This window comes from Pogona vitticeps, chromosome 4 (genome assembly GCF_051106095.1).
Source record: "Pogona vitticeps strain Pit_001003342236 chromosome 4, PviZW2.1, whole genome shotgun sequence".
Lineage (NCBI taxonomy): Eukaryota > Metazoa > Chordata > Lepidosauria > Squamata > Agamidae > Pogona > Pogona vitticeps.
The window spans coordinates 133,903,281-133,916,806 of NC_135786.1; the positions used below are offsets into that span (position 1 = coordinate 133,903,281).

At 37.7% G+C, this 13,526-nt stretch overlaps 1 protein-coding gene across 3 annotated transcripts in view; it reads right to left on the reverse strand.

Annotated features, from left to right (window-relative positions):
* RALGAPA2 (Ral GTPase activating protein catalytic subunit alpha 2) overlaps window positions 1-13,526 on the reverse strand; it is a 255,925-nt gene that overhangs the window by 101,127 nt on the left and 141,272 nt on the right. For all 3 annotated transcript variants that reach the window (XM_072998430.2, XM_072998429.2, XM_072998431.2), the window contains one exon: window positions 5,345-5,503. In XM_072998430.2, coding sequence (XP_072854531.2) covers window positions 5,345-5,503 — 159 coding nt within the window. The remainder of the gene's footprint in view (window positions 1-5,344; window positions 5,504-13,526) is intronic.

Sequence of the window (13,526 nt, forward strand, 5' to 3'; positions counted from 1 at the left end):
CTTCAAAAATTCTCACACCTTAATGTTTTCCATGCTGCTCTATTTTAATTATTCAGTAAAAATTTTAGTGCCACTGTTCTCAGTCAAAATACAGTCAATTTCAAATAATTCTTTTGAGAAGTCTTATTTTCTATAGTAAGCAATATAGTTTAAAAGGTAGTGAATGATGTATTATTGTACCAAATGGCTGAGAATTAATCTCTGATGACTAGCTGCAATCTAAGGAGGCATCTGTGTCCCAGGGAACTCTCAGTGTGTCCCTGGCGGTATGCACAGCGTGTAGAGCCTGCATGGCATTCTTTGTCCACTTTTGCAGGCAGCTTTTCGTCTCATTGTTTAGAATATCTTAATGCATCTGTGATGCGTGGAATGCATTCATACTAACAGACTTACTATTGTTTTCTCTCAGAGGCTTTGTTGAGCAAAAGACTGCGTCACAGTCCCCAATAATTATATTGGTTAATTAATCAAGACAAAAAAGTTTGCAAATCATTGCCTGGTTGCCAAGCAGGAGGATAAAAAATGAACACAATACAAGCTGTAGCAATATGACAAAAGTAACAGCTATCGGATCAGAGATTCTTATATAATGAAGCTATTAATACTAAATCAGTTAATGTTAACATTGCTTAACATTGCTCCAGGTGTCTCTACTTAGATGAAAACAAAAAGGCTAACATTATGTCTATAAAAGGCCAAATGTTACCATGGATCCTGAAACCTGACAGAGAAGTGCCAGCTTTTTCATTTGATTAGGGAATGCAATTTAAATACCAGGGACTACAGCCAGATAGTCATTTCTCTCTGCAAGCCTCTTTCATTCATTCTAGGGTCAGTAGTTGGTGAACAAAAGGTCAGTCACATTTGCCCTGGAAATGTGCAGATTTATTTTATTACACTGTAATAGTTATATTTCAAATGGAACACTAACACTAATTTCTCCATGTGATATTTTTCTTTCCACAGTATGACTTCTTTCTGCACACAATGCATCAGTGAAATAAATTATTGGAGAAATAACATGGCTATCCTCCTTCCGTCATATATTTTATAGGAGTAATTATACCATTACACAAGCCTATTAGCTCTCTTGTGTATATATACCTCTGAAATAAGCAAAATAACATCTTTACAAAAAAAAAAAATCTTACCTAGCATTTGAGGGTACAGTTAAGCATTTACACAATACTTCAGTTGTGTACATCCTCTTATCAAATTTCCTCCTCAAGAAAGCTTGTTCGGCGCCATCTCTACTTTCATTTTGGCCCTAGGTGATTACCTTTTTATTGTCCTGCTTTTAGTTGTATCAGCATTAATGATTCTGGTACTGTACATTTTTATTGTATATTTTATTGTTTGTATCATTACATTTTTGTGCGTGCTTTTAAGACTAAGAAGTTTTCTATATTCATAAATCAATCAAAATGATTCGCTGTCCATAAACAGATCTGTGATTGTATAGATGCAATTTTTTCTTTATAGAAAAATGTTCACTGTAGGGAAAACACTGAAAATTTGAAGTTGATTTTTGCAAATATTGTTCAACAAACTGCAATTCATAAAAATGTAATGAATTTACACTTAATTGTTGTGCTTTTCTGAGTCTTACTACTTCATATGTATTTGCCCTTCTACTCTATACAACAATTGCTCCTGAATCTGTACTGCCTTTGCTTTTTCTGTGTCATCCCAATACCTCATGGTAACAGTAAGGTCTGGCCCAGGAAGTCTGAGTGAAAAATGCCTGTCTACCATAAAATATACTAGGCAGCTGTATCTTTTCTCCATTATGAACAGCGCCATTGAGCTACTTTGATACATAGTAAAAATCTGTGTCAAGTGTACAAAAACTACTATAACTGGATAATTGGAAAGTAGGCTGGATCTACATTACCTTTCAAACTATAAGGAGCAATCAATAGCATAAGGAGTCAAGCCATGGGAAGACAAAGTGAGAATATATCTATCCCAGAATGACAGCCATGAATGAGGCTATAGCTTTTAACTATCATGCTTTACACATTATCCATCACTAAAGATGGGCATGAAGTGTGCCATGTTGTCTAAGTTGTTGGTGCGACATTCACTCCCCCCCCCCAGCTGGCTCCCACAATGACCTGCCGATGCATGCTGCTCTTTCCCTCCCCATCGTACGATCTTCCATTCTGGCAGGAGCATGGACTTTTCTCTGTCTCCTCTAGCATTTGCCCACTCAGATGAGGAGGCAGGGCAACATTCCTGCAATGCAGCCTTTTGGTGGGCAGCTGCTGGAGGAGGTGGAAAAGTGAAGTCCGTGCTTCTGCTGGAATGGAAGATCATGCAATGGGGAGGGAAGGAGCAGTGCATGCTTGCAGGTCAGTGGGGGAGCTGGCTGGGGGGGGGAATTTAACGTGCACTACCTGTGGTGCCATGCTGAGAAGATAGACGACACAGCGGAAAGTGCTTCGTGCCCATCTCTATCCTCCATTCAGCATGTATGTACATGTCCCATCTTTGCATGGAACAGAATCATGCAGAACTGGTTGCCCGGTTAAGTACTATTCTTATCTTAGCCAAATAAGCTTTAGAAAGCATGAAGTAGGTACACTGCAATAGTAGGTTAATTTTACTCTAACCAGAATGGCTTTGCTTTATGGACTTCTCTGATTTGTAGTCTGGTGCAGTTCACGGAATTCTCTGTAAGACAGCCCTAGCGTTACAGATCAGGGAGTGTGCTAGAGCTCTCTAGAATAAATTTTAAAGACATCAATGAACAAAAAATATCACGACTTGACAGTATGTAGCTGTGACATGGTTGTATGTTTAAAGAGAACAAAAAAGTCACAAAAAATGTGTCAGAAAAGCTTAAGACTGAATGCTAGATGAGACTTTCTTTCCAAAGCCAGGGGCCATCCTCAAAAGGATCTCAGATTGCAAGAGAATATTGAATAAGATCTATTACGACAATCCTGATGAAAAGACAGGTAGCCCCAAACTTTAATGGGTTTTAAAAATGTTGAGAGAGAGCACCTGCAAATAAAAAAGGGCACATATAGCAAGAGGAATTAAGTCTAAGTCACAATGGAGGAGTAAAGACAGGTAGCAAATAATTGCAGGGATGGCGTTAGGAAAGCAAAAGCTGAGAATGAGCTGAGGTTAGCAAGAGTTACTAAAAGCAACAAGAAAGGATTTTTCACCATGAGAGAAGTAGCAGGATCAATGCCCACATTTTCCAAGTGCATATCAAAAAGCAGAGAAAAGAAATAAAGCAGCTACTTAATGAGGTTGGGAAAACAGAAACAGACAACAAAGAAAAGACAAAAGAACTCAGTTCTTATGGTTGTTGTAAGTTTTTCAGGCTGTTTGGCCGTGTTCTGGAGGTTTTTTTCTTCCTAACGTTTCACCAGTCTCTGCGGTCAGCATCTTCAAAGGACAGAACTCTGTCTGGAACTCTGGAGAACACAGAGTTCTAACTCCTGTCCTCTGAAGATGCTGACCACAGAGACTGGTGAAACGTTAGGAAGAAAAAACCTCCAGAATACGGCCAAACAGCCTGAAAAACCTACAACAACCATTGGATCCTGGCCATGAAAGCCTTCAAGAATACAACTCAATTCTTACTTTGGCTCAGTTTTCCCCCAAATGACAGTCTATGACACTCCAGGCAAATGTGAAGTACAAGTGGAAGGGACAAGACTACAGCTTGAGCTTGATAAACCAAGTAGTCAAGGAATATCTTATTATTTTGAATGAGTTCTAATCTCAACCAGTGGTCTCAATCCCAGTGGTGGGACTGGTGGCAATAATTCTGGCAAATGAATGGTAACTCAAAGAAAAATCCCATGGATCGAAGAGGCCTATTTTAGTTGGAACCAGCAAGTAGAACTAGGCTACAAAAAAGTGAGAACTGCAGAGTTTTGAGCAACTGAATAAGGGCTCGATGACACATGCCAAAAGAACCCCAGTTATATTGATTCTGTTATTATTTAAATCATTTTATACATTTCCTTTCATAAGATGCATGGGTAACATTGAGTCATCTGGCCAGCCAATTGGTTTTCTCCCACCTCACTGGAACTGTTCTTTTAAAATGGACTAATCTTGCATTGCTTCAATCTTTATTATTTTGACACATGTGAAAGTTGCTGTCAATTTATTTACTTTGTAAACAGGTTGGGGTTTTGGGTGCCATGGCTAGTGTGTGGCCACTGCACCTGTACCGTTTACATTTTTTGTTTTTTAAAAATGGTTATCGATACATTGCATTAGGAGGAGCAACAACAACAGGAATAAATTACTCAGAAGGGGATAGCCTTCCTGCCACTCCCTTGAGGGTTTAAGGAAGGAAAGGGGAAAGAGGGCTTGAACAGAGAAAGGGCTGTTTCCTATTTGGAACTGTTTGAGGGGAGAAAGAAAAGAGCATAACATCAACATCTCTCTCTTGTTTTTTTAACCCAGTTCTTCACAATCAATCAACCAACCAACCAATCAATCAAATAAAATTTAAGAACAGTAAGAAGAAATCCATGTTGTTAAAAAGTAATGTAATATGAAACTCATGAGACCACATGAAAGTTAATACCCAATTGCAATGAGCGATATAAAGTGAAACCACAAATTTTCTACTTTTATATTTTACAAATGTATCTTTATATTTTCTAACATGTTATCACTGTGATTTGATTTTTTTTCTGCATAGTTTTGTAAGTTCCTCTGCATCATTCTTGCTTCAACTGGATTCTAATGATAATTCTCCTGCAAATATTTTCACTTTGTATCTATTGCAAGAAGAATTTAATGAGATTAAAATGCTTAACAGATACATAATTTGTGCCGTTTGACTAGATCTTTGAGAAATAGCATATACGTTTAGATTTTTTAAAAAATATGAGAGAGGGTAAGATAAATAAACAAAATTGTTTTTGGTGTTTTTTTAATGAAAATTTTAAAAAAACCCAAAACAATTTTGTTTATTTATCTTACCCTCTCTCATATTTTTGTCCAAATTCAGCAGTCAATGTATTTGCATAATAAATACATTTTTTAAAAATCTAAACATACATGCTATTTCTCAAAGATACTTGGCATCAGATGTTTCCGTTTGATTTAGAGTGTGTCAGGGGGAAGCAGTTCTTTTTAACAACTGACAATCCTTTGGTCTCTATACTACAACACTATAAGTAGTGTCCATGTTGGACTTAATGCCCTAACCTTCTTTCTGTTCCCTCCCTTTGTCCTCCACAGCAGATTGGAGACTGCAGTGGAGGAGTGTGAATGGTCTTCCTCTCATTTCCACAAGATTCCTCCAGTCCACCAGCAGAATCCCAGTACTAAATACTGTGCAACAAAAGCACCAAAAACATACCTCTGGTTTCTTCATGATCTCTATGAAAAACATGTGATTCTTCATTGGATAAATAATAATTAAAACATCTCCAAAATCTGTTGGTATAATGCCTCTGCGATAATTTCTGGTGTGTTCAGACCAGACAACATGAATTTCATCATTTCCCAAGTGACGAAGCTGTAATAGCAAATCGCAAACTATTAATCAGAAGGACAAAAACAGTGTGGGGAGTTATGTTGAACGAATTGATTTATAGCACTGATAGCAAATGTAATTTCAACAAGAAAACTTTACATATGTCAGCTATTTTCTTATTAAGAAAAGCAGTGAAATAATTTCTTGCACTCAAAATATTTCTGGGACTTGGTAAAAGACCAGATCACCTCATGGTAATATGTTCTAAGTTCTGAGGTAAGCAATTCAGTATTTAGCCTCCAAATACAGTAGGACCCCCATATCCTGTCAGGATTTGTTCCTTCAAGTGAACAAGAGGTTAAATTTAATATTGTAGTGAAAATGCAAAGTCATGCCTGTAACGTCAAGCCAATGGATGATTGATAGCATACAGATGGGACAACCTTAGGTAATGCTTGTTAAACATGTTCAGCTGCCATGTCTGCAGTGATAGGCTGCTCTCACTATTTAAGCAACTGTATGAGAGCAGCACTTTGCCTCTCAATTGTGAGTCTGGTAGTCATTACTTTGCTTGAATGTGAATGTTATGTTGCACTGAAATATCTATGCCAATGTATATGTTGCCATGTATGTACGTATGTCTGACTAAGTCTAATATATTATGCTATAAGTATTATTAGGACTCTCTCTGTGCATTTTCTCATTTGTCCGGATCTTTATTCTGCTTATTAAAGGGAGGATTTGAAGCTACCAGATAAGAGACTCTGTGTAATTTGTTATCTTGGGCTCCAAGGTTTGTTTTCCCTAACAGAGTGCTCTTGGAGGCTTCATTATCTGAAGCTGACTCCAAGCTTCAGGAGAGGCAATACGCCATATCAAGCCTCTGGAGTTGGCCCCATACCAACATATCCATGGGATCAGTATTTGTGGTTCCACTTACAGTTGTGCCCCGCTGGATGATTACCCCGCTCTATGACGAATCCACTTTATGTTAATGTTTTTGTGATCGCTTTTGTGATTGCAAAACCATGTTTTAAATGGGGTTTTTTCACTATGCGATGATCGGTTCCCTGCTTGAGTTTCAAAATGGCCGCCAGCTGAAGCAAATGGCCCCCCCGCTGTTTTCTAGGATGGATTCCTCGCTTTACAGGCACCGAAAATGGCTGCTGTATGGAGGATCTTCACTGGATGAGCAGGTATTCAGCCCATTGGAACACATTGAACGGTTTTCAATGCGTTTCAATGGGTTTTTTTATTTAGTTTGATGACGTTTTCGCTCTACAGCGATTTCGCTGGAACGAATTAATGTCGTTAAGCGAGGCACCACTGTATCTGCAGTCTGAAAATATTAAAAATATTAAAAGAAAAAGAAAACTAGAAATATTTATGTTCACGATGTATTTACCAGAAAGGAAAATTAGAGGAAGCCAGAGACCATGTTATGTATTCTTGTTGCTGAACAATACACTGCATGATCTCTGTCTCCCTCTAGTGGCCAGGTCTGGCAATACATCATGAAAAAAAATATGTTTTCTGTTGTTGTTTTTTTTAACCATGCTATGTATATTACTTAACCTCAATTTTCAACATTCACGGTGGTGGGGACCCATGGATACAGGGGTCCTACTGCTCCACAAGGAAATATCTTCCAATCTTAATTGGGATAAATACCAGCTGCACAGGGTTCTGATTTTTCTATAGAGATCTGTAGGCTTCAGGTGTCAGAATTCCTGACGTGACATGCCTTAAAACAGGAATGGGAAGGAAAGGGAAGAAGAAAGCAGACTCAAGTACCAGGAGTGAGAGGAAAGGATTCAAATGGCAGCCAGTTTTCCCACTGCCCCACCTGTTCCACTGTTGCTAGAACCAGCTGGAATGCCTTTAAATACATACAAGTGCTACAGACAGGATTAAGCAATCACACTGCTTGAATTGATGAGAAGGCATTTGATTCCAAAGGAGCAGAAGTCCCAGTGATGAAGGAAAAAAATACAGATAGGGGCACTGACTTTTATGTCATGTGCTCAATGGAAAATAATGTGAATCATACCATCCCAATCCCAGAATATTTCCTACATTATTTGTCAGTATAGTCACAGCCTGCATCTCATTCCTTTTCAGTGGGTCTGCTCTTAGCAAGATTAATTCTAGACTGAACTAATTATATTCAAGCACTAGTATGTGAAACACAATGTTAATAAATGTTGATATGAAAAATCTAACTTTCATATTTGCTTTTATTTAATTTAGATAATTAATGACAAACCAAATTAGTGTCCTATTTTTGCTAGGTAATTTATTGGATACAGAAAGAATGAAGATGAACAAAGGAATAAAGAGGAAGAAGAAACGAAAACAGACAAGTGTATGCGCATGGATACCCAGAATGCAATTCTGTACTAATGCAGCTGAAAACTGGATTAGGCGATGACAGCTAGAAATATAAAACACTGCCTTAGAATAGGAATGGACAACTTTTAAAAGTCTTAGGGGCCACACATTATCCCTTTTGGCCCCACAAATCGTGCCCCCTCAAAAACTCCTGAATTTCTTTTCTTTTCTTTTTTAAAAAAGCTCTCATGCTGGAATCTGTCTAAAGGAAGGCAATGAAAATGGTAGCAGTTCTGGAAACCAATCCCTACAAGGAATCACTGAGGGACCTGGGTATGTTTGGCCTGGAGAAAACTGAAAGGCAGTATGATAACCATTTTCAAATATGTGAAAGGTGTTGACATGGAAGATAAAGCTTGTTTTCTGCAGCACTAGAAGACAGGACCCAAAGTAATGGATTCAAATTGCAAAAAAAGAAGATTTCACCTAAACATTGGAAAAAATGTGTTAACAATAAGAAATGTTTGATAGTGTAATGGACTGGTGATAGACTTTATTTCACTGGAGACTTTAAAACAGAAGTTAGATGCCACCTGTCAAAGATGCTTAGCTGTAGATTTCCTATTTTGGCAGGGAGCTGGACTCAACAACCCTTGGGGTACCTTTCAGGTCTACAGCTCTATGCTTCGGTGCCCCACAGAGACTGGGGAGCAGCAATTTCACTACAGTTTTGCTCTGTCCTACTTTAGACCTGTGGGACTTGTCTTTAAAACCTGAATTGGCTTACAGTCACTTCCAGTTTTGAAACAAGCCCTATTCCACCAAAAGAGGCCAGGGCAATCCAAAACGTACAAAAGTGCCTGTTACCTCTGATGGCATGGAGGGTAGTTTTTCGAAAAGAAAATTGTATGAGATGCTGGGAGGCTGCAACAGGAACCTTTGCAGTTCCATCCCTGTCTTAGAAAACATAGCATTCCTGTCTACAGGAGATATTAAATGACATTTTCAAACATCTAGCGGTGACTTGAAGCTTGCAATACTACTAACCAATGACTAGAATCCAACCACTTGTGTTGGTGAAATTGTAGACACTGTGGGAGAAGCTGCCACTAACTAGTGAGCTGCTAGCTGTGTTCCTGGTGCACGCTTTCACTTATGCAAGTGTAAATCACCAGCAGGATTCTGACCAACATATTTGATGATCCATTAACTCTAAGCACAATACAAAAATATTCTGATGCTTGTTAACACAGCTTTTATTTAAAAAACACAAAACCCTGTTACTCTTGAGAAATCTATCAGAAACACTAACATTTAAAACAAAGGCAATAATGTTACTGAAAAAAGCCTCAAAATGGTGTTTAAGAATATTTATGAACAAATAATTTCTAAGAACAAAATAATAAATCAAGAACTCTGCTGTAAGAGTACTTATTAAGAAAGTACTGATGGAAAATAAGTACTTAAGTCTTCTTACTATTTTTACAGGACATTTGTAGCATGGATTTTTATAAGATGTTTATAAGGTGGTATACACTTTTACATTGCAGTTAAGAGTAGTAAAGAGGTTAACCTTTTTCATGATGCTATCCTAGAAATATTTTTTTTGTTCTATCAGGATTAGGATAGAAGTTAAGGTTTAATTGGCAAAGATCAATCCAGAACCTAATTTGAATGTTTTTTGTCAATCATGTCCTGGCTTAGTTATCTTAATACCATCAGTATGTCAGAAAACACGTCTATTGATGAACATAAAATAAATTGCACATTCGGAGTAAAATTGTGTGTCATGCGTATACTCCTCGATAACACATTGTTAAAGGCATTCTGCTTTAGCTATTTTGTTCTTTGCCTGCCAGGCAACACACCAACGCTGACACTGGTCATGGTACACACACCTAATAGTCTGACCTCCTTTTCCTACTAATTGCATTACAGAGCCAGCTGGCTCCAGAAAGAACTTGTCTGTGTGATTGAAGAACTTCTGCTTGGGGTAGGAATGGCTGCTACTTCTACTGAGTAATGGCCAGTCCTGACATCCTCATTGTCTGCCTGACAGAGCGCCCATCCTAAAATCGAAGTTTTATTTGTAAATTAACCAAGAAACTTCCTGCCAGAACAGTGCTGCCTGGAGACTGATAATGTGCGCCTTTCATTCCCTTTCACTCTTACTGTATTCACTGCCAATTTGTTTTCTGCTGCCAGCCAGCCTTAGGCTATAAAAAGCCTTGTAAGACATAAGTGCAATTATAGTCCTGGAGTCAAATGAATTGAACAAATCCAATAGCACAACTCTGTCTCCACTTTGCAAACCCTACAGCAGTTAGATTAGCTGCTAAAAATCTAATCTAGCTATAACTAATGAATTTCTCAAGTAAAAGACCAAGAGTTCAGTAGGGGGTTGAAACCTGGTTCCTGAATTCAGATATTCTTTGCAGCTAATTGGTATCTTTTCTAAAAATAAAGCTACATATACTTTTGAGAGGGCACTATTAAGATGTTGCTACCACTATTCGTTACCATTGTGGTTATAAGATTGTTGGACAGAAAACAAAATACTACTGATAAAGTCTTTGAGCTCTAAAAAAAAAAAAAATCTAACACTTGACTACCAAACTCCTTTTTTAAGCATTATTTCAGTAATGACACTAATTTACAGCAATTTGCACCGTACAATTCCCTTAAAAAGTACAAAAAGGTGAGTTACAAATAACCAGTTGTGCAACAGTACTACATTGCTCATGACAACTAAGAAAACATATTCCTCAGTATTTTATTCTACTCCAATTTATTGGCATTCCCCGCTAGAAGTTTACTTATATCAGAAGTCATGTGCAATTACATACATTTTCCAAAGTAAAAATAGAATCTCTAATAATTAAGTATTACTATGACATCTGTCTTATTCTGTGAGTCATGAAATATGCAGCCTACCATAGAATGGTCACATTTACAGGCAGCTTTTCTGGCCAGCAGGTGGTATGACCTTCTGTCATGCTATTGAGTTTGTCAGCTAAGCAAGTTGTTCAGCATTCTGCCTATTACACTTAGAAGCTGCCAAAGGGATGAAAAACCCACTATGGGAAATAAAATTGAAGGGTCACAAGTATCATCTGAATAGCTTTGAATAATATATACTGCATATCCGTAGCTAAAACTAAAGAAGAAAATTAAAAACCCTTTATGGTGGCTTCTAATTTCACATATATTTGAGTGTGAGTATTCAGAACTGTTTTACATTAGAGGATATGCCACTTTTGGCTTACACTGCTCACATAAAGAATCATCTACCACAACACCCCCTATTAAGTAGAAACCATCCCTGCTATTTTGAACTCTGGTTAAATCACTGTTTCAAATTTGCTTTGTAAAAATGATAATATTGGAATCCACATAAAAACTTCTGCCCTTCTCTGTCTAGGCAGTAAGTATTATTGGGGTGAATTTGAGCTGCAGCTATTTTATAACATGTACAGCATGATTCATTGTGAAATTTAACATTACTTTGGAAGAGGTTAGTTATGTGTTGAGTACAGAGGTCAGGACAGAATATTCTACCTGGACAGAAAACTAAATGAGTTTGGGGAAGCATGGAAAGAAGAACCTTCAACTATATGTAATGCTGCAATAGGAATGGGGATGCTTAGGCCATTGTCCTTGGATGACAGGACCATGACTTTGTCTACTTTTTAAATGTTGAGAAGATACTGCAGCTTTCAGTACAAATGTCTGCTAAATGTGCAACATGCAGAATGCTTCCTTTGTAATATTTCAGCAGCTAACGTTATGAGTAGGGCTTGACTGCAGTAATCTGTAGTCTACGCAAAATAGGATTAGAGTGGTTTGAAAGAGCAAACAGTTTTTAAAGAAACCAAAAAACAATGTAAGGTGTTGGGGGGGGGAGGACCCCAGTAGATGAAGATGTAACTCGTTTATTTGTACATATGAGAGCCTCTATCTTTTTGAAACAATTCCAACTTAGGGCTGCTTTTTCTGCAGCAGATGGGAGAGATTTTCCCTTCCTAGTGATGCCTCAGGGCACATCCCACTGCTGCTTGGAAATAACACAGGACAGAGGAAAAAACAGAAAATTTTGGACTAGACAACTGGAGGTTTAGAGATACTGGCTGTTTCAAGACAGGTAGCACCTAGAGGTAAAAACTGTTTCTTTCCCATTGCAAGCTGCAAGTAGAATTGCAGCTGATTTTCAACTGTGTTGGGAACACTGTATTTTTTCCTGCACATTCCAGGTCCACATCAGTTGGTGTAATTTAGCTATTGAGCATGGTGAAGATCCATCTCACCCAAGCAGCCATGTGACATTCAGTTTCATCGTCTATACTAGGGACTCCCCGATAAGCCTAAGTATTTTATTTAGCATAGAAATATCTTCTGCTGTGATTCAATACTGAGAAATGTCTCCTAAATACAGTCAAAACAGAGACTGCAGTCAAGAAATCAGAAGATTGAGGCTTGGAAGGAAAGCTGTGAAGGAAGTAGAAAAGATCTTCAAGTGTAAGGATGTGTCACGATTATTTATTTATTTATTTATCTATTTATTTATCTATTTATTTATCTATCTATTTATTTATTTATTTATTTAGAATGAATGAATGAATGAATGAATGAATGAAGTCACTAGAGACCAAAGCTGAGAATACTATGGTATTCTCCATTCCCATGAATGGCTGTGAAAGCTGGACAATGAAAAAAGCTGATAGGAAAAAAACTGTTTCAATCAAAATGTTGGGAGGGAGGAGAATTTTACAGGTATTACATATCACAAGAAAGAAAAATTTGTTTGTTCTTGATTAAACCAAACCCCACTTCTCATCAGAAGTAAAAGTGAGCAAACTGAGGTTATCATACTTTGCAGGTATCACGGAAAAGTCAAGATACATCAGAAAAGACAGTAATGGTAGGAAAAATGAAAGACAGTACAAAAAGAGGAAGATGAAACATGACATGCACCGACACAAAATGAAGCATTTTGTTTGTAAGAACTGAGGAGGGCAGTTAGTTACAGGACTTTTTAAAGATGATTAATTCATACAGTTGCAATATATTTTTGCTAGGACCATTTTCAATGCCACTCTTGGCCTGCAGCATTAAAAGTGAACTATTGTAAGCAATATTCTCTTAACATAGCTCTCCAACCTGCAACAGGGTTACATCAGTGAATTACAGTACAGAGTACTTGTAGTGCACTCTCAGGCCCATCTTCAGGGAGGGGCAGGGGAAACAACTTCAGGGTTGTTACAACCAGGGGCTGTACTAGCTTCGGTATTTGGGGAGCTATCATTCAAAAGAGCAACATTTCCTATCTCTGGCTGTAAGCTACATCACATGAATTTCAGCCCAGTGGACAACACTGACAACACAGCCTGGCCTGCAGTATTCAATACAAATTACTATGTCTTAAGCCACTTCCCCATGTCATAGCCCTTAAGAGTATGGGGACAATGAATTATATTTTCTTTAGAATTCCCATCACCAAACTACTTGTCATACATTTCTCATTAAATAAGAACTGAATTCTCATTCACTGCTCTCTTTTGGTGCTGGGAGACACACTGCTGCACAGTCCCACTACATTAAAATACTGGATTTACCACAGATGGTTCTCTGTGATGGAAGTGAGAATTATTTAAATATTTTTTCCCATTCTAAACATATCCAGTTAAGAGTATTCCTTAACTGTTTAACGTCTCTGTATGTTCTTTCTTTTCCGAAT